The sequence below is a fragment of the Ipomoea nil genome, unplaced genomic scaffold (assembly GCF_001879475.1).
Source record: "Ipomoea nil cultivar Tokyo-kokei standard unplaced genomic scaffold, Asagao_1.1 scaffold0761, whole genome shotgun sequence".
NCBI classification, from domain to species: Eukaryota; Viridiplantae; Streptophyta; class Magnoliopsida; order Solanales; family Convolvulaceae; genus Ipomoea; species Ipomoea nil.
This window is the reverse complement of record NW_017617189.1, coordinates 2,373,997-2,397,962: the sequence shown is the minus strand read 5'-3', so window position 1 is coordinate 2,397,962 and position 23,966 is coordinate 2,373,997. Positions and strand designations below refer to the sequence as shown.

General features: G+C 37.8%; 2 protein-coding genes across 2 annotated transcripts; one reads left to right on the top strand and one right to left on the bottom strand.

Annotated features, from left to right (window-relative positions):
• The first annotated feature begins 510 nt into the window (after positions 1-510).
• Positions 511-17,718, top strand: LOC109176921 (glucomannan 4-beta-mannosyltransferase 9-like). Its single transcript, XM_019326331.1, has 9 exons — positions 511-865; positions 2,624-2,722; positions 4,283-4,535; positions 5,174-5,284; positions 5,404-5,540; positions 15,514-15,627; positions 16,586-16,785; positions 16,895-17,092; positions 17,483-17,718. Exons 1-9 carry the CDS (start codon positions 584-586, stop codon positions 17,643-17,645), a joined length of 1,557 nt encoding a protein of 518 aa, XP_019181876.1. The 5' UTR covers positions 511-583; the 3' UTR covers positions 17,646-17,718.
• Positions 17,719-18,281: 563 nt separating this feature from the next.
• Positions 18,282-19,103, bottom strand: LOC109176852. The gene has a single exon (XM_019326247.1). The coding sequence runs from the start codon at positions 19,101-19,103 to the stop codon at positions 18,282-18,284; it is 822 nt and encodes a 273-aa protein (XP_019181792.1).
• Between the last annotated feature and the right edge of the window lie 4,863 nt (positions 19,104-23,966).

Genomic DNA, 23,966 nt, shown 5'->3' with positions numbered 1-23,966 from the left:
GTTCTGATCTTAATTATAAACTCGGCTACTATTTATGAAATTTGATAATACTATATCTATACCATGAGAGGCTCAATTTATAACCCTAGATGAGCTAAATTTATTCAAATTAATAAATTAGGACCAATAAAACGTCATTCAATAGTGCAAGCACTTTGTGCTTAGATGGCATGTAGTGACCTTTCTCATGTGAAAGGCCACGAGATCGAACCTTAATGGAGGCGTTATTGACTTTGTGTGTTTCATTAGGTTGATGTAATAGAGTCAGTAGCATAAAAAAATTTCATTCAACCACAAGTGTGGAAGAATAAGTAGGGTTGGGTTCTTCCTTTTGGAAGAACTAAACCACAATTATGACATTGAAAGAGAATTTTCATATACACACCGACAAAAAAGGAAAAAATAATTAAAAATTAAAAATTCTAAAAAATAATAATAACAACAAAACACGACCATGGTATTTCTGGGTCTATATAATTAAACCTCACTAAGTTGTTTTTAGACCAAGTACTAGTCCCCATGTTCAGGTATATATAAATTTGCAGCGACAAGGTTAAGGTTGCCGGAGACAGAACCTGAGAAAATGGACACCAATTCCTCTGCAACAACAACAATAGTACAAGCAAAGGCAGTGTTAATGGTGCCATTGCTAAGAGCTATGGTGTGGGCATGCTTGGCAATGTTGATCATGACGCTGGCGGAGAAACTCTACTTGGGCGCGGTGGTTGCTTACCTGAAACTTTTCCGGCGAAGGCCGGAGAAGCGGTACAAGTGGGAGGCTATGAAGAAAGATAATGATTTAGAGCTTGGGGACTCGGCTTACCCCATGGTTCTAGTTCAACTCCCAATGTGCAATGAGAAGAAGGTATAGTAATTCATATATTCTCTAACTTCATACATTATTATGTATATTTTTCAATGTTGGAGAAGGCCCTAAGCTATAATCGGGCATGGGAGGCGCTTAGCGCAAATTATGCTGTGGACTCGTGTCCACAATGCATTGTGGACACATGTCCAAAACGTTTTAAGAGAAAACGCGGCCTTTTAGTTAAAAAAAAAAAAATTAATTAATTTTGTCTCGCCGTTAACGGCGTTATTCGTTTGTGGTATTATGAAGGTACAGTTATGGAATTATGAATGTACAGTTATGCAATTATGAATGTATAGCTATGGAATTATGAATGTAAGTTATGGAATTATGAACACAGAGCTCTGACATTATGAACTTACAATTATGAACATATAGTGATAAAATTATGAACATAGAGCTCTAAAATTGTGAACATAGAGTTTCGAAAATTATGAATTTACAGTTATTGAATTATGAATGTACAGTTACGGAATTATGAATGTACAGTTATGCAATTATGAATGTACAGTTATGCAATTATGAACACAGAGCTCTGGCATTATGAACTTACAATTATGAACATATAGTGATAAAATTATGAACATATACTCCTATAACAAAGTGGTCTGAAATTAAAATTAAAAAAAAAAAAAAAAAGTGGAAGAGAACGGTGCCACTAACGGCACCGTTACCGTGTCCAGCATGCATAACGATTGGGCGCTTAGGCGGTCGCCTAATTAAACAAATGAGTTAATACCATCCGAGGTCCTCCAAATATAGTGATTTTGCCACGTTTAATCCTAAACTTTCAAATTGACCATCTGTGGTCCTTCGACTTTCAAATTTAACCATTCGTGGTCCAAGTTAACCAACCATGATCTTTCAAGTTTCGAAATTTAACCAGTTGTGGTCCTCTTGAAAGGACCATGATTGGTTAAAATTTAATAGTTGAAAGACCATGGGTGGTAACTTGAACCACGAATTGTTAAATTTGAAAATCGAAGGACCACAAATGGTCAATTTAAAAGTTTAATTAGGACTAAACGTGGAAAAACCACTATACTCGGAGGACCTTAGATGGTATTAACTCTTAAACAAATATACATATTTTTTACTCAAAGGACATTGAGAAATAAAAATCAATTGAAATAAAAAAAGTTCCAGTCAACTCGGCCGAGTTTGGCGCTGAGTTGGCCGACTCAGCAGCCTAGACGATCAGCCAACAAGCAACTGCCTACACCCCTTTTTGCCTTGGCCTAGGGGCGCCTAACGCCTATGCAGCCACCTAGGCCAATTTTTACAACACTAATATATTTTTAGGATCAAAACATTATGCCAAAAGTTATAGCTCATAGCGTAGGCAAGACACTTCACTGACCTTTGCCCAACAATCCCTTAGCTACTAATTGTTGAATTTGACCTGTTACCACCAGGCTTTGCCCAATAATTGCACCTCAGCTCTTACTCCTCTTAGCACCTGCCACCTGGCTCTGATAGCACTTTTTAGATTAAGCATAAAGCACACAACGAAGACGCAACTTAATTTTATTATATACCACCACCACATTATTTAGAAGTAAGGTATTAGATTTGACTTTTCACCCGCTTTCGCCCAACAATTTTCCTAACTACTAATTATTGAACTTGATCCTTTAGTGACCTCCACCTAACATATATCTATCTATCTTTTTACAAACAGAGATGAAAGAGTTTTTGATCTCTCGACTACCAAATATTTTCTTTATTTTTTCTCGTGTTTATATATGTATGTAGGTATATCAACTGTCCATTGGAGCTGCCTGCACCCTTGCATGGCCGGCGGATCGAATTATAGTTCAAGTTCTTGATGATTCAAGTGATCCTACAATCAAGGTACATACCATTACTCAAAAATATAATTGTAAATTTCTATTCACTTCTTCTGTCCATCTAAAAAGTAGATACAAATTTAGACTTTTTTACTACTTTTTAGACCTGTTAAGGGTGATCAGAAAATTCTTTATTATTACGGTAGAAAATTTTATTTTATTTTTTTTTTTAAACAATATGTTGATATAGCTGTCTAAAATTTTTAACTGCATGCCTTTGTTGGTGATTGGTGTTACGAATCATTTGATCAGTGGTCGCCACTGCTCGGTGATAGCAAAAAAAATTTTAAATTCCCCAAAATGCTTAGAAAAGGTAGTTGAAAAGTCTAACGCTGAAGTTTCAATTCCAACCACTTTTCAATAGATAGATGGATTTTTTTTTTTCTTTGAACTTTGAATTCTTAAAATTTGAAGAATTAAAATTTAGTGGGATCACGATAGGTTAAATAAACATGTCATGAGGCAATATTACACTCAAATATCTTTATTATGTAGTAACATTATCTGAGTTTTTATACTAACTATATATAATTTCTTCCCTCCAACCAAATAAATAATGGTATATGAAATCTATTTTTATTTTTCTTTAAATTTAAATTTCATTCTTCACAAAAATTTTCCCCTTGAATCCAATGTGTCATTTGAGTTTTCCAGTAGTATACGATTAATTGATGGAGCGTTATGTCGTGCAACCGTGTGCACTATGCATGGTGCACACGGTTACAAAAACGACGTTGTTTTGACGTCCGACTTAAAAAAAAAAAAAATTCAGAATTGCATAACTACACATCCATAACTTCATAACTATAAATTCAGAATTCCATAACTACACATCCATAATTTCATAACTATACATCCAGAATTGCATAACTACACATCCATAACTTCATAACTATAAATCCAGAATTGCATAACTACACATCCATAACTTCATAACTATACATTCACAATTGCATAACTACACATCCATAACTTCATAACTATAAATCCAAAATTGCATAACTACACATCCATAACTTCATAACTATACATTCACAATTGCATAACTACACATCCATAACTTCATAACTATAAATCCAGAATTGCATAACTACACATCCATAACTTCATAACTATACATTCAAAATTGCATGCATAACTACACATCCATAACTTCATAACTATACATTCAGAATTGCATAACTTCATAACTATACATTCAGAATATGAAATTATAATTTCATAACTATACATTCAGAATTGCATGCATAATTACACATCCATAACTTCATAACTATAATCCAGAATTGCATAACTACACATTCATAATTTCATAACTATAAATCCAGAATGTGAAATTATAAAATTATGAACATATGTTTATGTAACTAACGGCAATCAAAAATGATTTTTTTTAATTTAAGTAAAATGACGTCGTTTTTGCATCCGTGATAATTTGCCATTAATTGGTGGCTATAAAATGAACTTTAGTTTTAGATTCTTGCGTTTATAAATTGGAATACTAATGTATATTATTTCTCTCTAATATATGTTTTAACTTTGGTAATAAATAATAAACATACAGGAATTGGTCCAAGAAGAGTGCAGGAGATGGGTAGGGAAAGGAGTGAACATAAAGTGTGAGAGTAGAGAGAACAGAAAAGGATTCAAAGCAGGAGCTCTCAAGGAAGGAATGACGCACAACTATGTAAAGCTGTGTGAATATGTTGTCATCTTTGATGCTGATTTCCAACCCGACCCCGACTTCTTGTACCGCACCATCCCTTACCTCGTACATAACCCTAACCTCGCCCTCGTTCAAGCTAGCTGGAAATTTGGTACGTATGTATATGTGTATATACATATTGAGTGTATTTGGTTCATGGGTTAGACACAAGGAATGAGAACAAAAATCATACACATTGTTTGGTTAATAACTTTTTAAAACACCGGTATAGGATTTGATTATTCCTATAATTACGAAACTCATTACCTATATTAAATCAAGTATTATATTATTCCTTTAATCCATCATTATCCTTTCTCATTTTATTGCTTCCTCATTTTGTCGCATCCTCACTCATCTCACCTCATTTCATCGACTTTCTCATTGCATTATTTACTCATTTCATCGTCACTCTTAAGATCAATTACCTTGATTTTTCGTTTTTGTATTTAAAACCTTATTCTTATTATAAGGTTATACATAACCAAATATTAATTTTGCTAATTATTTCAATTTCGCCCTATTACCAAACATTCAAAATACTTTCATCAAGACCCATTACAATTGCCAAATATCTAATTCTCATTCGAATTTCAATTCCCATGTTTCACCCACTATGTTTTAGACAAAAATACTTTTTTTATTATAAAATATCAGTCTTCCGTTGTCATATTATTAACATCAGAGTTGGTGCAGATATATTTATTAATATTTCTAACAAATTGTATTTATAAATTGCAATGGGTGCAGTCAACTCTGACGAGTGCATGTTAACAAGAATGCAAGAAATGTCAATGGATTATCATTTCTCAGTGGAGCAAGAAGTTGGGTCTGCAGTCCATGCATTTTTTGGCTTCAATGGTACCCTCATATATACTAACGATTACAGACATATATAAATTCATAGGATAATAATATGCAACAATATATATATATATATATATATATATATATATATATATATATATATAATGATGCAGGAACAGCAGGTGTATGGAGAATAGCAGCGCTGAATGATGCAGGAGGATGGAAAGAGCGTACGACAGTGGAAGACATGGATCTGGGTTGCCGAGCTGGTATCAAAGGCTGGAAATTTGTGTTTCTTGGTGATGTCAAGGTAAACACTAAGCACGCTGCTAATTATTATATTATGGAATAAGGTCTAAACTCTAAATTGACTCTGAACGTAACCTGAAAATGCAATTAGGCTACTAAAAAAAGTACAATTAAATCACTAAACACTCCAAATGTATGCAATTTCAATTGATAGCAGGTTATCATCCATTTCTTCAGATTGCTTGCTTACGTGGATGGTGAGTTTGCATTTGAAATAATTTTTAATAATAAACTTTAAAATTAAAAATTAAAAAAAAAAAATAAAACGTTGGGTAGCCGTCGGCCACCCCTTCTCCCTCCTCCTTCGTCTTCAGCGAAGACGAAGGAGGGGTGAAGGGGGTGGCGTGAGACGAAGGACCTGTCTCACGTCACCCCCCTTCCCCCCTTCCTTCGTCTCTGATTGGAGACAAAGACAAATCTTTTCGTTGCTGGTTGGAGATAAAGAGAGCTCTCAACGTCTCCAACCGTAGACAAAGGAGGACAGGACGGGGAAGGGGTTGGTCGGCCACCAATTGTTTTTTTTTTTTTTTAATTTTTTATTTTAATTTTTTTTCAAGTTTATTATTAAAAATGTCAACTTACCATCCACATAAGTTAGGGGTGTAAACGAGCCGAGCCGAGCTCGAACCTTGGTAGGCTCGAGCTCGAGCTCGTTAATGGAGGCTCGGCTCGAGTTTGAGCTCGAGAACTGATGCTCGAGCTCGGTAATTTTCGGGTTGCTCGAGCTCGGCTCGAGCAGCTCGATTGTTCGAGTTCGAACTCGAGTTCGATTTTGAGTTCGAGTTCGAGCTCGATTTTGACATTGAATTTGACCTATTTAATACTTTGTTGGAAAAAATTAACTTAAAAGGCATAAAACGGCATATTAAGTGGCTATTTTGTGGTACAATTATCAGTGGGGTCCACTTCCGATTTGGGTCGGGTCAAAGTGGATTCGGGTTCTTCGTAGTGAGACGAAGAGATTGATATATTGTACGCTCAAAACGGACAATGGGTGAATGAGATATTTATTCTCAAAGTAGACCCATTTGAGTTGAGAAATGAAGGGAAATAGTGGACTCTATCCCACATTGGTTTGGAAAGAAGATTTGCCCCCCTTATATACAAGAGCTCTTTTGAAGCTTGTAGAATTGTATAGCATAGAGGCTCTCTCGCGCGGGGGGGGGGGGGGGGTGGGGGGTGTGCAAATCAAAATCCAACTAGAAGAGATCGAAAAAGCTTGATTCAAGCCCGAGCTCGCGTGCGCCCGCACCTGCGGGCACGAATGCCGTCCAGCAATCGAGAGTGCACCACAACCTCTCTTGCTCTCCTTCAAGCCCGAGCTTGCGTGCGTTGGCACCTGTGGGCACGAATGTCGTCCGGAAACCGAGAGCACCTTGCGTGCGCCGGCACTTGCGGGGCTCCTTCAAGCCCGAGCTCGCGTGCGCCGGCACCTGCGGGCACGAATGTCATCCAGAAACCGAGACCCGAGCCCGAGCTCGCGTGCGCCGGCACCTGCGGGCACGAATGTCATCCAGAAACCGAGACCCGAGCCCGAGCTCGCGTGCACCGGCACCTGCGGGCACGAATGTCATCCAGAAACGGAGACCCGAAAGTTCAGAAGATTAAACTCATCGGTTACTGGAATTAACACTGTTTTAATTCCAATTTTAAAACTGAGTTTAATCCTACTTAGTGTGCGCCGGCACTTGCGGGGCTCCTTCAAGCCCGAGCTCGCTTGCGCCGGCACCTGCGGGCACGAATGTCGTCCGGAAACCGAGAGCACCTACTCTCGTGCTACAGAGAGCACGAGAGGTTGTGGTGCACGCACGAGAGATGTACTCTCGTGTTGCCTGGTCCGTGTGCTCTCGTGTGAACCTGCACCCTAACGGTCTGAAACCCGAAAGTTCAGAAGATTAAACTCATCGGTTACTGGAATTAACACTGTTTTAATTCCAATTTTAAAACTGAGTTTAATCCTACTTAGTGTGCGCCGGCACTTGCGGGGCTCCTTCAAGCACGAGCTCGCGTGCGCCGGCACATGCGGGCACGAATGTCGTCCGGAAACCGAGAGCACCTAGCGTGCGCCGGCACCTGCGGGCACGAATGTCGTCCGGAAACCGAGAGCACCTACTCTCGTACTACAGAGAGCACGAGAGGTTGTGGTGCACTCTCGGGTTGAGCACGCACGAGAGATGTACTCTCGTGTTGCCTGGTCCGTGTGCTCTCGTGTGAACCTGCACCCCAACGGTCTGAAACCCGAAAGTTTAGAAGATTAAACTCATCGGTTACTGGAATTAACACTGTTTTAATTCCAATTTTAAAACTGAGTTTAATCCTTCTTAGTGCGTGGCTGTTACATGTGTTACACAATTGGTTTTAATACCAATTTAATGGCTATGTTGAATGCTATCACTCCAACATTCCTATATAAAGAGAGGTAGAGTAGTAGCATTTTATACAGCATTTTATACAGTAGAGAAACAAAGGAATTCCAGTAGCTTTATCCTCTCAAAACTCTGCTTCTACTCTCTTCTTTAGCCAATTTGTGTTCCAGCTTTGCTTTGTTTGCCGGGTTCTTTGTTTAGGTGCTTAAACAAACAATCGTAGCACGTTTTATCCTGGGAAACCTAGGCTACAACGCTCCTAGCACTTGTGGGAGGTAGCAAATAAGGTTTTAAGGAAAAGAACTTTGTGTTCGAACTCGTGCTAAACCTATACCCAAACACTCCACCTTTTCCTTCCCAGTTTTTCTGTTTTCCCATACAATAATAATTTTTCTGTAGAATTATTATTTTGGAATTTTTCAACCATATTACCCAACAATCTAAAACCTTATTCTCGTTTCCCGTTGGTTGTTATCTCTAATTTCCTAGAAGACCTTGGTGTGCCTATCGTTAATCCAGGGGAGGAGAATGTTGTTGAGAACAACAATGGTGGGAATGGCAATAATGTTGCCAATTCCCAAGCTACACCAGTGAACGTTGGTTCACAAGATGGTGGGAGCACTGAGAGATATATTCCCATGACTCGGGTACCTTCGGTACAGAGTGGTTCGGCCGAAAGACCGGAGAGGTTCACCGGTAGTGGATCGAACTTCAAGAGGTGGCAACAAAAGATGTTGTTCTACCTGGCAACTCTCGGCTTGGCGAGATTCTTGACCGAGAAGGTTCCCGAACTAAAGGAACAGGATGCCCAATCCGTGATGGCAGTTGGCTATTGGAAGGATTCGGACTTCCTATGCCGAAACTACATCCTAAATGAACTATGTGATGCGTTATACGATGTATATCGCAAGATTGGCACAGCGAATGCGCTGTGGGAAGCCTTGGATCATAAATACCGAAGTGAGGATGCCGGCGCAAAGAAATTTGTGGTTGGCCGATTCCTTGACTTCAAAATGGTTGATTCCAAAACCGTGTTAAGTTAGGTAGAAGATTTACAATTAATCTTTGACGAAATCCGTGACGAGGGCATGACGTTGAGTGAAGCCTTCCTAGTGGGATCTGTTATCCACTTGCTGCCTCTAGGGTGGAAGGACTTCAAGAACTACCTTAAGCATAAGCGAAAGGAAATGAACCTGGAGGACCTGATCCAGCGACTCAGAATTGAGGAGGGGAACAGGACGAATGATGGGAGAAATCCTGTCACTGTTGGCGCTAAGGCCAATGTTGTGGAGCATGCTAAAAGCTCCAAGAAGAACAAGAAGGACAAGCAAAAGCTAGGTCCGAAGGGAGGCATTACCAAGAAGAAATTTCATGGAAAATACTTCAATTGTGGCAAGTCTGGCCACAAGTCCTCTGAATGCAAAGTTCCAAAGAAGAAGAACAAGAGTTCTAAAGCCAACATGGTTGAGGAAAGCAGTCAGAAGGAGGTCAAGATTAGCCTTTCGGCTATGGTGACCGAGGTGAACCCCGTGGACTCTAACCCACGAGAGTGGTTCATCGATACTGGTGCAACAAGGCATTTGTGTTGCAACCGAGAGATGTTCAATACCTTTGAGACCGTTGAGGGCGAGAAAGTTTGGATGGGAAACTCTGCTCAGTCTGCTGTGGAAGGCGTTGGCAAGGTGGTTCTGAAGATGACTTCCGGGAAGGAACTGACGTTGAACAACGTGCTATATGTTCCAAAGCTGAGGAAGAATCTGGTGTCTGGCTCACTGTTGAACAAGCATGGCTTTCCCATGGTGTTCGAGTCAGACAAGGTTGTTTTGTCTAAGTTAGGAATGTTTGTAGGCAAAGGTTATGTAACTGATGGGCTTTTTAAGCTCAATGTAATGCATATTATCATGAATAAAAGCAAAGTTAATTCCGTTTACTTGCTTGAGTCTTCCAATTTGTGGCATGGTAGACTAGGTCATGTTAACTTTAATTCTATGCGTAGATTAATTAACATGAACCATATTCCTAATTTCAAATTAACACAAATAACAAGTGAGAAATTTTTGTTGAGGCAAAACTAACGAAAGTACCTTTCAAATCGGTTGAAAGGGAAACTGGACCACTAGAATTAATCCATAGTGATTTGTGCGATTTTAGATCGATACAAACGAAATGTGGTAATAAATATTTTATCACGTTTATCGACGATAGCACACGTTATTGCTATGTGTATTTGCTTAAAAGTAAAGACGAAGCCTTGGAAAAATTCATTCTTTATAAGAATGAAGTTGAAAACCAACTTAATCGTAAGATTAAGAAAGTTAAAAGCGATAGAGCTCCTCAATCGAACGGTGTTGCCGAACGAAAGAATCGTACATTGAAAGATATGATGAATGCGATGCTTATAAGTTCGGGCCTACATCAAGATGCTTGGGGTGAGGCTATTTTGACAAGTAATTACCTTTTAAATAAGGTACCTCGCAAGAAGCTCGATAAGACTCCTTATGAGCTGTGGAACGGTAGGAAACCTTCCTACCAGTACCTGAAAGTGTGGGGGTGTCTTGCCAAAGTTTTGGTGCCAACACCTAAGAAAGTAAAGATAGGTCCCAAGACGGTGGATTGTATCTTTATTGGCTATGCACATAATAGTAGTGCTTATTGGTTCTTAGTACACGAGTCCCATAATCCGGACGTACACGAGAACACGATAATATAATCAAGGAATGCATCTTTCTTTGAAAATGTATTTCCTTGTAGGTCCAGCGAGGGACCGAGTACGTCAAAATGAACGTTTGACGAAGCTATGGACAATGATAGTGGGGAATCCGAGAGAGAACCCGAGCTCGAGCCGAGACGCAGTAAGCGGGCGAGAGTTGGAAAATCATTTGGTCCTGATTTTCTAACTTACTTGTTGGAGTACGATTTGAGTACTCTAACTTGTCTATTAGAAAATGAACCCGATTTTCTATCTTGTTTGATAGAGAATGAGCCTCGAACGTATATAGAAGCCGTGACCTCTACGGAAGGACCAATGTGGAAAGATGCTATTAAAAGTGAAGTGGATTCTATTTTACAGAATCACACTTGGGAACTTGTTGATCTTCCTCCGAGTAGTATACCCTTAGGATCCAAGTGGGTCTTTAAAAGGAAGATGAAACCCGATGGTTCCATCGAGAAATATAAGGCTAGGCTTGTAATCAAGGGTTACAGGCAACGCGAGGGCCTTGATTACTTCGACACGTATTCTCCCGTGACGAGAATAAACTCCATTCGGATGATACTTGCCATAGCCGCGTTGCGGAATCTAGAAGTTCATCAAATGGACGTTAAAACCGCTTTCCTAAATGGCGAATTAGATGAGGAAATCTATATGGAACAACCTGAAGGGTTCGTGGTTCCGGGCCAAGAAAGGAAAGTGTGTAAGTTGGTTAAATCGCTATATGGTTTAAAACAAGCGCCTAAGCAATGGCACGAGAAGTTTGACCATGCGATGTTAACTAATGGGTTTAAAATAAACGAAAGTGACAAATGTTTCTACGTTAAGGAAACGATAGACGGCTATGTCATTCTTTGTTTATATGTAGATGATATGCTCATCGTTGGTAGTAACGATCGGATGATCAAGTCTACCAAAAACATGTTAAATGCGAGATTTGACATGAAGGATATGGGTTTGGCTGATTTAATCCTCGGGATTAGAATCATTAGAAGACCTGATGGTCTTGTGTTGAGCCAATCACATTATATTGATAAAATCTTTGAAAAATTTAACAAGGATAATCAGCAAAAGACTAGGACGCCATTAGATCGAAGCGTTCATCTAACCAAGAACCACGGGGAGTGTATTTCTCAAGTAGAATATGCTCGGGTTATTGGTAGTTTGATGTATCTAATGAGCTGTACTAGGCTGGACATTGCCTTTGCGGTTAGTAAACTCAATAGATATACGAGTAACCCGGTGTCATGCACTGGACGGCAATAGCGAAGGTTCTGAGATACTTAAGGTATACTCGAGACCTTGGACTGCACTATGGCAGATATCCTGCTGTACTTGAAGGGTATAGCGACGCTAGCTGGATATCTGATATTAAGGACTCCAAGTCCACGAGTGGCTACGTGTTTACACTAGTCGGTGCAGCCGTTGCATGGAAATCCTCTAAACAGACCGTGATAGCTAGATCCACGATGGAATCTGAGCTGATAGCCTTGGACAAATGTTGTGAAGAGGCTGAATGGCTACGCCATTTTTTAGAGGATATTCCTAATTGGGAAAGACCTGTACCTCCAATGTGTGTGCATTGTGATAGTCACGTCGCAATTGGTAGAGTACAGAATCATATGTATAATGGTAAGTCTAGACATGTGCGTCATAGACATAATACCATTAGACAACTTCTCACAACTGGTGTTGTCTCGATTGACTACGTAAAGTCAAAAGACAATATATCGGATCCGCTAACCAAAGGGTTATGTAGAGTAGTTGTGGAGAAGTTGAGACGAGGAATTGGTCTAAAGCCCTTGGTATAAAGTTCTATAGTGGACACCCAACCTAGCTGGCACCAAGGTTCAATGGGACAACTAAATTATGGAACGGAGCGTGTCACTGTGGGGGTCTCGGATTCCCTACCACTCCTCGTTAGAAACAGTGGCTCCCGCACAAGGTTAGCATGTTAAATGCTTTAGTGATTCGAATGTCGGTTGACATGTGTGAGTATGTGGGATACTCGGAAAAGAATCACCTATGTGAGAGAGAAGTGAGGGTCGCTTCAAAGGAGAATTGACGGGCACAATTCTTCACAAACTCTTGCAGAACCAGGAATGGTGACCCATGACCAAAATGGGCACAATCATGAGAACAAAGCATGGTTGGGAGGTTCCTATGTGAGATATGTCATCGTCTACACAAACGGCAGTCGGTTCAAAGAGATCGCGTTCTACCGTACAGTCAGTAGAGTAAATGTATCTTCACGAGGGAAGGTTCAAAGGGTGTGACCCTACCTATCCTATGCAGGGATCGACCGTTGAACACAGTTGTTTCCATTTTAAAACTACCCCGAAATCAATTTTCATTCATGTGGGGGATTGTTGGAAAAAATTAGCTTAAAATGGCATAAAATGACATATTAAGTGGCTATTTTGTGGTACAATTATCAGTGGGGTCCACTTCCGATTTGGGTCGGGTCAAAGTGGATTCGGGTTCTTCGTAGTGAGACGAAGAGATTGATATATTGTACGCTCAAAATGGATAATGGGTGAATGAGATATTGATTCTCAAAGTAGACCCATTTGAGTTGGGAAATGAAGAGAAATAGTGGACTTTGTCCCACATTGGTTTGGAAAGAAGATTTGCCCCCCCTTATATACAAGAGCTCTTTTGAAGCTTGTAGAATTGTATAGCATAGAGGCTCTCTCGCGCGCGCGGGGGGCGGGGGGTGCAAATCAAAATCCAATTAGAAGAGATTGAAAAAGCTTGATTCAAGCCCGAGCTTGCGTGCGCCGGCACCTGCGGCCAATCTGTGTTCCTGCTTTGTTTGCCGGGTTCTTTGTTTAGGTTTCTTTGTTTAGGTGCTTAAACAAACAACCGTAGCATGTTTTATCCTGGGAAACCTAGGCTACAACGCTCATAGCACTTGTGGGAGGTTGCAAATAAGGTTTTAAGGAAAAGAACTTTGTGTTCGAACTCGTGCTAAACCTATACCCAAACACTTCCACCTTTTCCTTCCCAGTTTTTCTGTTTTCCCATACAATAATAATTTTTCTGTAGAATTATTATTTTGGGATTTTTCAACCATATTACCCAACATACTTTTGATTTAAAATTCAAACTACTTTGTTTTATCCATACATAAATAATAGAAATCTTTTAAGGATTTTGAGATTAAAATTTTAATTTCTAATTGTTATTTTTATATATTATATTATATTATATTATACTATATTATATTATGTATTATATATTATATATATTATATATTATATGGCTCGCGAGCGGCTCGACGAGCCACGAGCCTAGAATATCTAGGCTCGGCTCGAGCTCGATTACTAAACGAGCCGCTCGAGCTCGACTCGAGTTCGATTTTGACTGAGCTCGAGCGAGCTTTGACCGAGCCGCTTGCGAGCTGCTCGGTTCATTTACACCCCTAACGTAAGCAGACAACCTGATGAAATATATGGTAACCTGCTATCAGGTGAAATGGCATACATTTGGGGTATTTAGTGGTCTAATTGCACGTTTTTTTCGTTCTGTGGCCTAATTACATTTTCAGGTTATGTTCAGTGACCAATTTGGACTTTATTCCTTATATTGTGGACTCTATCCAAATTATTTACTTGCAGTAGTTAATAAATTTATGTACTTATAACAATTAGCATATTATGTAGTTAACAAATTAAAAATGTTAGGTATATAATCTGAATGTCGTTTAGACTTCCACAATGCAAGGTGAACCATCGTGGATCTTGGACCATAGCTAAATCATGGCAAATTATATTATGGACCATAATTCACATTACAATGTGGATCACAAATAAATATTCATTTAGAATATATTGAATGTTCATTTTGAATATACTGAATGTTTATTTTTTGGTAATACACTTGAAAATAAATCTCTAGTATACTAATAATGAATCTTATGCCAATGGTCCATCTTGTAAGGTGGATCATGGACCATGGTATAATGATTGCTAAATCATTCGATCATTATACGGTGGACCATGGTCCACATAGCTCATGGCCAACATAGCAGTCGTTACATTCTGTAACTCGTTGATTTTTTTTTTTGGTGATGTAAAGAAACTACACTGTGTATCAAAAGAAACTAAATAACATATCTCACAAATTGAGTGTATATTGTCAAACGAAACCATCGTGTGTCTAAAATGAAACTAAACAATTGTCTTCCAAATAAAAATTGTACGTAGTTGAATAACAATGATACTTTAGTGGTGCCGTAATGAAACTACATTGTGCATAAAATAAAACTGAATAGCAAGTCTCACGTATTGAATGTATATTGCTAAATGAAAATGTTGTTTAATTAGAATGATACTTTGGTGGTCTTGTAATAAAACTACAATGTGTATAAAATGAAACTGAATAGCAAGTCTCACATATTGAGTGCATATTATGGAATAATGAAAATGTAGTTGAATAATAATTATATTTTAGTAGTATTGTAATTAAACTATATTGTCTATATAAAATGTAGCTAAATAGCATGTCTCACATATTAAGCGTATATAGTTAAATATAACTGTAGTTAAATTAGAATGATACTGTAGTGATGTTGTAATGAAACTTAAATGTAAATAAAAGGAAACTCAAAAATGAGAAAGCTTGCTACATAGACCATATATAAGAATTTGCCGTCTACCATTATTAACGGAAAAAACTTAAAATAGGGCTATTTTGGCCATGGTCCACAGTAAAATTTGCCTAAATCATCACTTTGAGCTGGACCTCACACTAAGCTAGATCCAATGGGCTTACTAAATCATCCCATTGGGTTTTGGGCCAACTTTCATGATTATCTCATCTTTCATGAAAGCTAAGAGACTACTTGCTGAATGGTGATTCTTCTTGTTATCTTTGTTCCTGCAAAAACAACATAGGTGAAAAATGAACTACCAAGCAGCTTCAAGGCATACAGATACCAGCAACACAGATGGTCATGTGGCCCTGCCAATCTTTTCAAGAAAATGGTCATCGAGATCATGACAAACAAGGTATAGTACAAACTAACCAAATAATTCAACAACGTAATATTAATAATGTTTACCCAATGATGGATATATTAGGAGAAGGGACTCGGGGCAAACCGACTCGGGGGTCGCGGCGTGATGCGAAGGGCTTGGGAGACCCCAATTGGGTCCCCGACGTAGACCTCGGCTGAGGTCTACTACGTAGACCCCAGTTGGGGACGACCTTAGCGCCGACCAAGGTCGGAGTCAACCTCGGCGTCGGCCTCAGCCGGGGTCGGCCTCGGCCAGCTGAGGTTAGGCGGTCACGCGGGGCGTCTCCGCGTGACTCGGTCAACTAAGATCCAACCGCCCGCCCTATTCTCTTGGGGTCGGTTGGGAGGATTATTTAGTATAAAAGACATCTCCTTGTCTTGTTAGGACATCTACACTTTATCTCACTATTACACTCCTTATAATTCCCCTACAAAAGATTATTAACACAACAGTTGTCCCTGCGGCATATACATTCATTGCCTTTTCCTATTTATTATTTATCGGGTTTAGTGACTCCGACCTTGGCCGGCGCTGAGGTCGTCCCCAACTGGGGTCCACGTAGTAGACCTCAGCCGAGGTCTACGCCGGGGACCCAGTTGGGGTCTCCTAGGCCCTTCGCATCACGCCGCGACGCCCCGGGTCGGTTTGCCCCGAGTCCCTTCTTCTAATATATCCATCATGAGTCCTCCACTCTCTGAGTTGCGAGTCTTCATCAACGAAAGAGAGTAGCTCGAGTCGAAGGTCGGCCCCAACCGAGGCCGACGCCGAGGTCGACCCCAACTGGGGTCGCCGAAGTCACCTCATATCGCACCGCGACCACCTAGGGGCCCTTGGCCCCTTGTACCATGCCTTCCAAGGTCGGTTTGCCCCGAGTCCGTTCCTAATATATCCATCATCCAACATGTCATCAGTTATTACTTATCTATTAATTTACCTTAAACATGTGCAGAAAGTGTCGATTTGGAAGAAAGTATACCTTATATACGCCTTTTTCTTTGTCAATAAAATCGTCGCACACATTGTCACCTTCACCTACTACTGCCTCGTTTTGCCCGCAACTGTTTTGATCCCACAAGTCCAAGTTCCCATTTGGGGGGCTGTTTACGTCCCTTTAGCTGTGGCTGTTCTCAGTGTTCTTCCCACCCCCAGGTAAACCTTAATTTGTTTTTCCTAGATTTTTTTTTATATTTTATTTTTGGTTCTTTTCTGAATGAAGATTTTCTTAAACAATTTTGTGTTTGTTTTTGCTGATTTTTAGATCATTCCATTTGGTGGTTTTATGGCTGCTTTTTGAGAATGTTATGTCCCTTCACCGGACTATTGCAACGTTCATCGGCCTTCTTGAAGTCGGGAGAATCCACGAATGGGTTATTACCGAGAAACTTGGCAATGCCCTGAAGGCTAAAACGGGGTCTAAAGCTTTAAAGAAGCTTCCTCGTTTTAGAATTGGAGAAAGGTATACTTTTTGTTTTATAAAAATGATGGAATTAATAGTTGATTATTAAAAGTAAAAATATGTCTATAATCTTGCCCACAAAAAGTGAAAACTCTTGTCCGGGACCTTCACATCTCAGCCCGACACGATTTGTGGGGTGGTAAATTAAATTACAATGGCTAGTGGCCTATTAGATAGAAAAATCAATGCTTTGTGCCCCCTACATTGAGTGTGACTCTCACATTGCGGCTGAACAGACTCTATCTTGCGTTCTTACTCACAATTTGTCATTTAGGAACTAACTTAGTTACCTGTGCGTGCAAAAATGTCTATAACATGCGTAATGAAAGTGAATTTTAATTCTTAATAATGATTTGGAATTGATTTAATTTTTTTTTTTTTGATGTATAGGCTGCATTTGTTGGAGATCATTGTTGGATTCTACTTCCTATTTTGTGGGTGGTACAACTTTTGTTTTGGAGAAAACTATTATTTTGTATATTTGTTTCTCCAAGGATTGTCATTCTTAGTTATAGGATTTGGTTACGTTGGTGCATTTGTCACAACTTCTTAGCTCAGGTTTGGAAGATTGAGAACTTGGTTTGGGAGGATGATTTGATTGTTAAAACTCACGTCCTTTTATTTTGCAATTGTTATTTTAAAATTAAAAAATATAAATATATTATCATTTTTGTTTTATTTGTGATATGATGGGTATGTTTGGAAATCAAGAAATAACTTTCGAAAGATTTTTTCTTAAAATTTTCAGTATTTTGTTATCAATAAAAAATAAAGTTAACAAAAAATACTCATTCTGTTCAAACGGAAAATGGCCGATTTTGATAGAAAATATCTTCAGAGATTTTTATTTGGAAGACAATTTTTGGATCCATACCTCAGACAATTTTTGGATCCATACCATAATTCAAATACACATAAGTCCAAGAATATCATTTCTCTATACTGATGAATGTAATCTAAAATAAAAATGTACATAATTATATAAAGTAATACACATAAACTATATATTGATTACACATAAACTTTTAAAACAATACACATAATAATAAAGGTCTGAGCAATATCTTTTATTTCTGCTGAGTTATGCAATTCAACATCCTAATGTACATAATTCATAAGAATAATACACATAAACTCCTAACAAAATACACATAACTCCGATGATTATCACTAAGACATGTTTTGATTATCATCCATACTTTGTCATTGGCCTAACATGACAAAAATTAGAAGTTCCAGAACTTGGAGGCACAAGATAACCATCTCCAGCAATATTAGAAATATCATCCTCAACTTGAGACTGAACAGCTGATTTTATTTTGGAAGCAACCATATGTGCAAGATGCTCTCGTCCCCTTCCTTTGTTATATTTCTTTGAAATAACACTACTCACCCTCTTAATTCGCAACCCTTTTATCCGCCTGGTTGATGGATCCTTTATAACAGCACTTGATGATCCTATATCACAATCTTCAAATAAAATAGCACCACAGTCAGCTTCAACTCTTCTCTTGGCATCTGCAACTGCTTGTTCACAGTTTTTCCGTCCTTCGTTGTTTTCTTGACAATAAACAGCAAGCCTATGGAATTTTCTAGTGATTTCTAAGATCCGAACAGAGGATGCAACATTACCACTATCAGCTTTGGGCATTATATCAAAATTATCATCTTCAACGACTTTTTTTGTCCACCTCTTCAAAATATATTTCTCAGGAACTTCAGACACACAGTGCACATTTAGAATGCGTAAACAATGACAATATAGAATCCCCATCTCAGTGAACAACTTGCAACTACATCCAATATCCAGTTGTCTATTGTTAAGGTTCACTTCATGCCTAATAATATCATCAGGCCTCCAAACATGATACTTAAACACACCATCTTTCAACATCACACACTCATGATAGCATGATACACCTTTCATAAACTGTTCTTCAAACAAGTAATATATCTCAATTGTATCAATTTCCCTAACATGCGAAAGAATCTTAACATTATCTATCGACATTTTAGGTACGCCTTGTGAACATCAAATATCTTCCTCATTCTCTCAACTTCTCCACTCCGATATACCACCAACAAATGAGCTATAAAAATCACATAGTCCAGCTGTCTTTGACAACTTTCTAGAAATAGAGTGATTTGTGGTGCCACTCCTTTGTGAAGATAAAATCCCACCCAAATAAATTATCTTTATTAAATGCAGGCACCATTTTTCTCTACACTCATAAAGCTTTTCAATCCAAGAATAATTATGACATTAAATGTTGTAACCATCATGAAATAACATACCATATATATATTATGAATTAACATTTTAAAAATGTAACTTTTAAAAAAATTAAATTAAATACGAAAAAATTAATATTATTTGTAAACTTTACTTATTTTTTTAAACTTTGAATTCAAAAAAAAAAAAAAAAAAAAAAAAAGAGAGATCGAGGACCAGCCCGCGGGGCCCGCCAACCCGCATGGAGCAGGCTTTGGTTGCATGACCCTAGCTTGTGGGTTTGGTGGGCCGACTCGCAAAAGCCCACAAAAAATTAGGCCCGAAAAATTTTTAATCTGCATCCCTTGGAAAATGACTTCTCCCAAAGAAAAGGGGAAGTCATTTTTTCCCAAAACATACATATTTTCCTTTGACTAATACATCATTTTCTATTGACCTCATTTTCCCCTCTTTTGCCAAACACTGAAAACTTGAAAAATATTTTTCGGAAGTCATTTTCTGGGTTTCCAAACGCACCCTTAATGGAGATTGAGAACTTGTTTTGGGAGGATAATTTGATTGTTAAAACTCACGTCCTTTTATTTTGCAATTGTTATTTTAAAATCCAAAAATATAAATATATTACCATTCTTGTTTTATTTGTGATATGATGGGTACGTATGGAAATTCAGAGAACGACTTTCGAAAGTCATTTTTCAGATTTTTCAGTATTTGGCTATCAACGAAAAATGAAGTTAATAAGAAATACTTATTCTGGTCAAACAAAAAGTGACCCATTTAGTAGAAAAATCTTTTAAGATTTTTATTCCAAAGACAATTTTTGGATATATGATAATAAAAATATTAATTATATTTTATTTCTATAATATATTTATACAATTTATGTATTCAAATAAAGTACATTAATTTAAGGTCCAAAAATAAAATTGTCACATATTTTCTAAAAATCTCGTAATGAAATAGCTAGTAACATTATTGTGAATCTCTTTTTAACTATTTTGTAAAATTCACTTAATTGATATAAGATATATAACATATAAACTTTTCTATATAAAAATGTCAGAAAATCAAATAAGAGTTGAAGAGAAAATTAATCCAAAAAAAAAAAAAAAAAAAAAAAATCATTACTAAGCTATGTTGCAAGGAAACTCTCAAGCATAGGCATTTTTGTAATGTGTTCTTTCACGAATTTACAAAAACTTACTAAAATTAAACATTTTAAAGTTATATTTCTAATTTTTAAAAATTTGGAAGTATTTTTTCCAAAAAAAAAATCTAATAATAAACAATTAATTTTTATACATATTTGTAAAAAATTTTGTTTAATCACATATCTCATCATGTTCTCTTTGGCAGGGTTTATTTAGGAGCTTATAACTTATTTTAAGTTACTAATAAGCTATAATGTTCTAAAAATAAACTAGTAGCTTTATAGCTTATTTTAAGCTACTAATAAGCTATACGCTCTATTTGATAATGTTCTAAAAATTAAATAAGCTAGTAGCTTAAAATCATACTCCCATATAGGAGTATCACTACATGGCATCTGAGCACAAGGTGTTTGAGACTCTTTAAGTCATATTTTTTTAAATCAAAGAAATAAAACATTGAACCTACCAAAATTTCATCATATCATGATATCAATACATATAAGTTATTAATTTGTATCTTAATATCTTCCAATATCTCAAATAGAATTTTAACACCAAATTTTCCAAATGGTTAATATTAATATATACTCCACCTAGTACACATTCAAATACATTCCTCTATAAAAGGAATGAATAAACGATTTTTTTTAAATGCTACTGACTCTATTACATTGTACTATCTGTTCAAAAATACTTTCTCAACCTATAACGCCTCCACTGAGGCTTGATCTCATGATCTTCCATATGAGAGAGATCACTACATGCCATTTGAGCACAAGGTACTTGGCAGGAAGGAATAAACGATAATGCATGTAGAATATAACAAAAATAAAATGAAAATGCATGCACTAAAGCAGCTACACCAAAAATAGCTATACCAATCCATACAATCCCTATGTTATTTGGATGTCTTGATTTTATTAAGTTTTAGAAGTTTAGAAATTAGGATGGTAATTTGATTATAAAATATACTTTTTTTAGATGCTGACATAAACTCGCAGCCATTATTTAAAGATGTGAACGGGAATATCCAAACTGATGTTATTATGGCTACTTTGCACTACATAATTATATCTGAAAGAATTCACAAGATGAAATGATGTTTAATGTGCTTGAGCAGCATCCAGATTACCTACCGTCCGATGAACTTCAAGATTCAAGTACTAATATCTCCATCAATGAAAATTTAAGTGAAACCTCTATTGAGATGAAAGAGATTCGCAACAATATTGTTACTTCATTATGCGATGCCAAATCATGATTATGCTAATAGTTTCATTTCAAATTGTTAAATTTAATATGTAAACAAACTTTTTAAAATTTAAAACGAATTTAAATTTTATGAAGGTATCCTTTTTAGTCTCTATTAAGACTCTATGTATTTGAGTCAAATTATAACTCTCTATTCGTGTCTCCCTATGATTTTCTCTTGTATATTTTCCTACAGTTTGTACATTTGTAATCACTGTTCATCTAATACAATTATACAATTCTCATCTGGTATTAGTTAGCCAGGGTATGTTTCTCATGGCTGACGGATCTGTTAATTTCTCAGTATTAAGCTGACTCACAATAATTTCTTGTTTTTGAGAACATAAATTGTTCCCTTTCTCCATGGGCATGATCTAATGGGTTTCATTGATGGTACGAACCCTTGCCCTCCGGCTTTGCTTCCCTCCGACGGCACACCACTGCAACTGAACCCTGCTCACGCCGCCTGGGTTCGGCAAGACCAAGCTCTCCTTTCTATGCTTGTGTCTTCCCTCATCGACAAAGTCATGTCGCTGGCAATTGGACGTCGGACAAGCCAGGCACTTTGGGACGCCGTGGTGCAATCTCTCGCGTCGTCCTCCCGAGCACGTGGCTTGAACCTCCTTAGTCGGCTTCAAGCACTCCGACAGGGCGACTCCTCCATTGTGGATTACATCGGCTGAGCTCAAGTCATCATGGAAGAGCTCACTCTCGCCATCCGCACGATAACCCTCGATGAACAAAACCTCTATGTTTTTCGAGGGTTACGATTGGAGTTCCGTGCTTTAAGCACCTCTCTCGTCGTCCGTGGTCAGCCGGTCACTCTGCAAGAATTGGCGGACTTCTTGGGGGCACAAGAATTCATCGCTGCCGATGATTATGGTGGAGCAGTCTAGTCGCCGACGGCCTTTAATGCACAGCGGCGGCGGCAGACAGTCTGGACGTGGAAGGTTGAATCGGGGAGGCCAATAGCGCGGTAGTGCGGTGGTTCCCAGCGTGGCGGTGGCAATCGGCAGTAGGGGAGCCGCGACAGTAGTGGTCGTGGACGAGGCGGTAACGGTGGTGGCGTTCAATCGAAGTGTCAGATCTGTTGCCGTAATGGTCACACTGCAATCACGTGTTACAATCGTTATGATCCTACTCCTCAAGCCAATTTAACATATCAAGATAGGGGTTTAAATATTAATGGCTCTCATATATGAATCCCTAACACTGGGGCAACCAATCATGTGACTTCAGATATTGCTGCCCTATCAATGTTTGAGGGGTATGTTGGTAATGACACACTGTGTGTCTGTGATGGTATGAGTTTATCAATTAGTCGTGTTGGTCATGCTTCCTTTAATATCTCATCTAGGTCTTTTCAATTATCTAATATCCTTCATGTTCCTAGTTTGTCTACATCTTTGTTGTCTGTTCACCGGTCTTTTTTTGTTGTGAAGGATATCAATACCAAGGAAAAAGAAGAAGACCCACGCATTGGTCGTCGGCAAATGATTGTGTGGACCATGGTCCATACAATGTTATGTGAACCATAACAAAAAGTACATTTTTAATATACTAAATGTACATTATTTTTGTACTGAATGTACATTATACAATATAATGTACACTCATAACAAAAATAATGTGCATCCCCTGAATACAATGTACATTATTTTTGTGCTAAATGTACATTATTTTACCGTAAACAAAATATAGTCCACACAACTTGTGTGGACCATGGTCTATACAATAACGATTGGTAATCGATTTTATTTTATTTTATTTTTATTTTTACGTGATTCAATTAGTTTTTTATTCAGTTACTAGGTTGTATGGAAACGGGGAAATTAGAAATTATAAGACATATGACATATATGTGATTAAAAAGCTAGTTAAAAGCTGACAAGTTATAAGCTAGAAGCGAAAAACTGAAAAGCTATTAAACTAGCTGATTAAGTGTTTGGTAAATTTAAGTTTTTGAAAAGCTGATAAATCTAAAAAGACGATGAGAATTGTATAACAGTACTGTAGGAATATATACAAGAGAGAATTATAGGGAGGCTAGGATAAAAAGTCATAATTTGACTCAAATACATAGTGTCCTAATACTCCCCTCAAGCACAGGGTATACTAGTAACATGTAGCTTGTCTCTAAGAAAAGAAAATCTAGGACTAGGTAAAACTTTTGTAAAAATTTCAGCAAGTTGATCCTTTGTTAAAATAAAATTGACTTGAATGTCTCCAGAAGTAAATC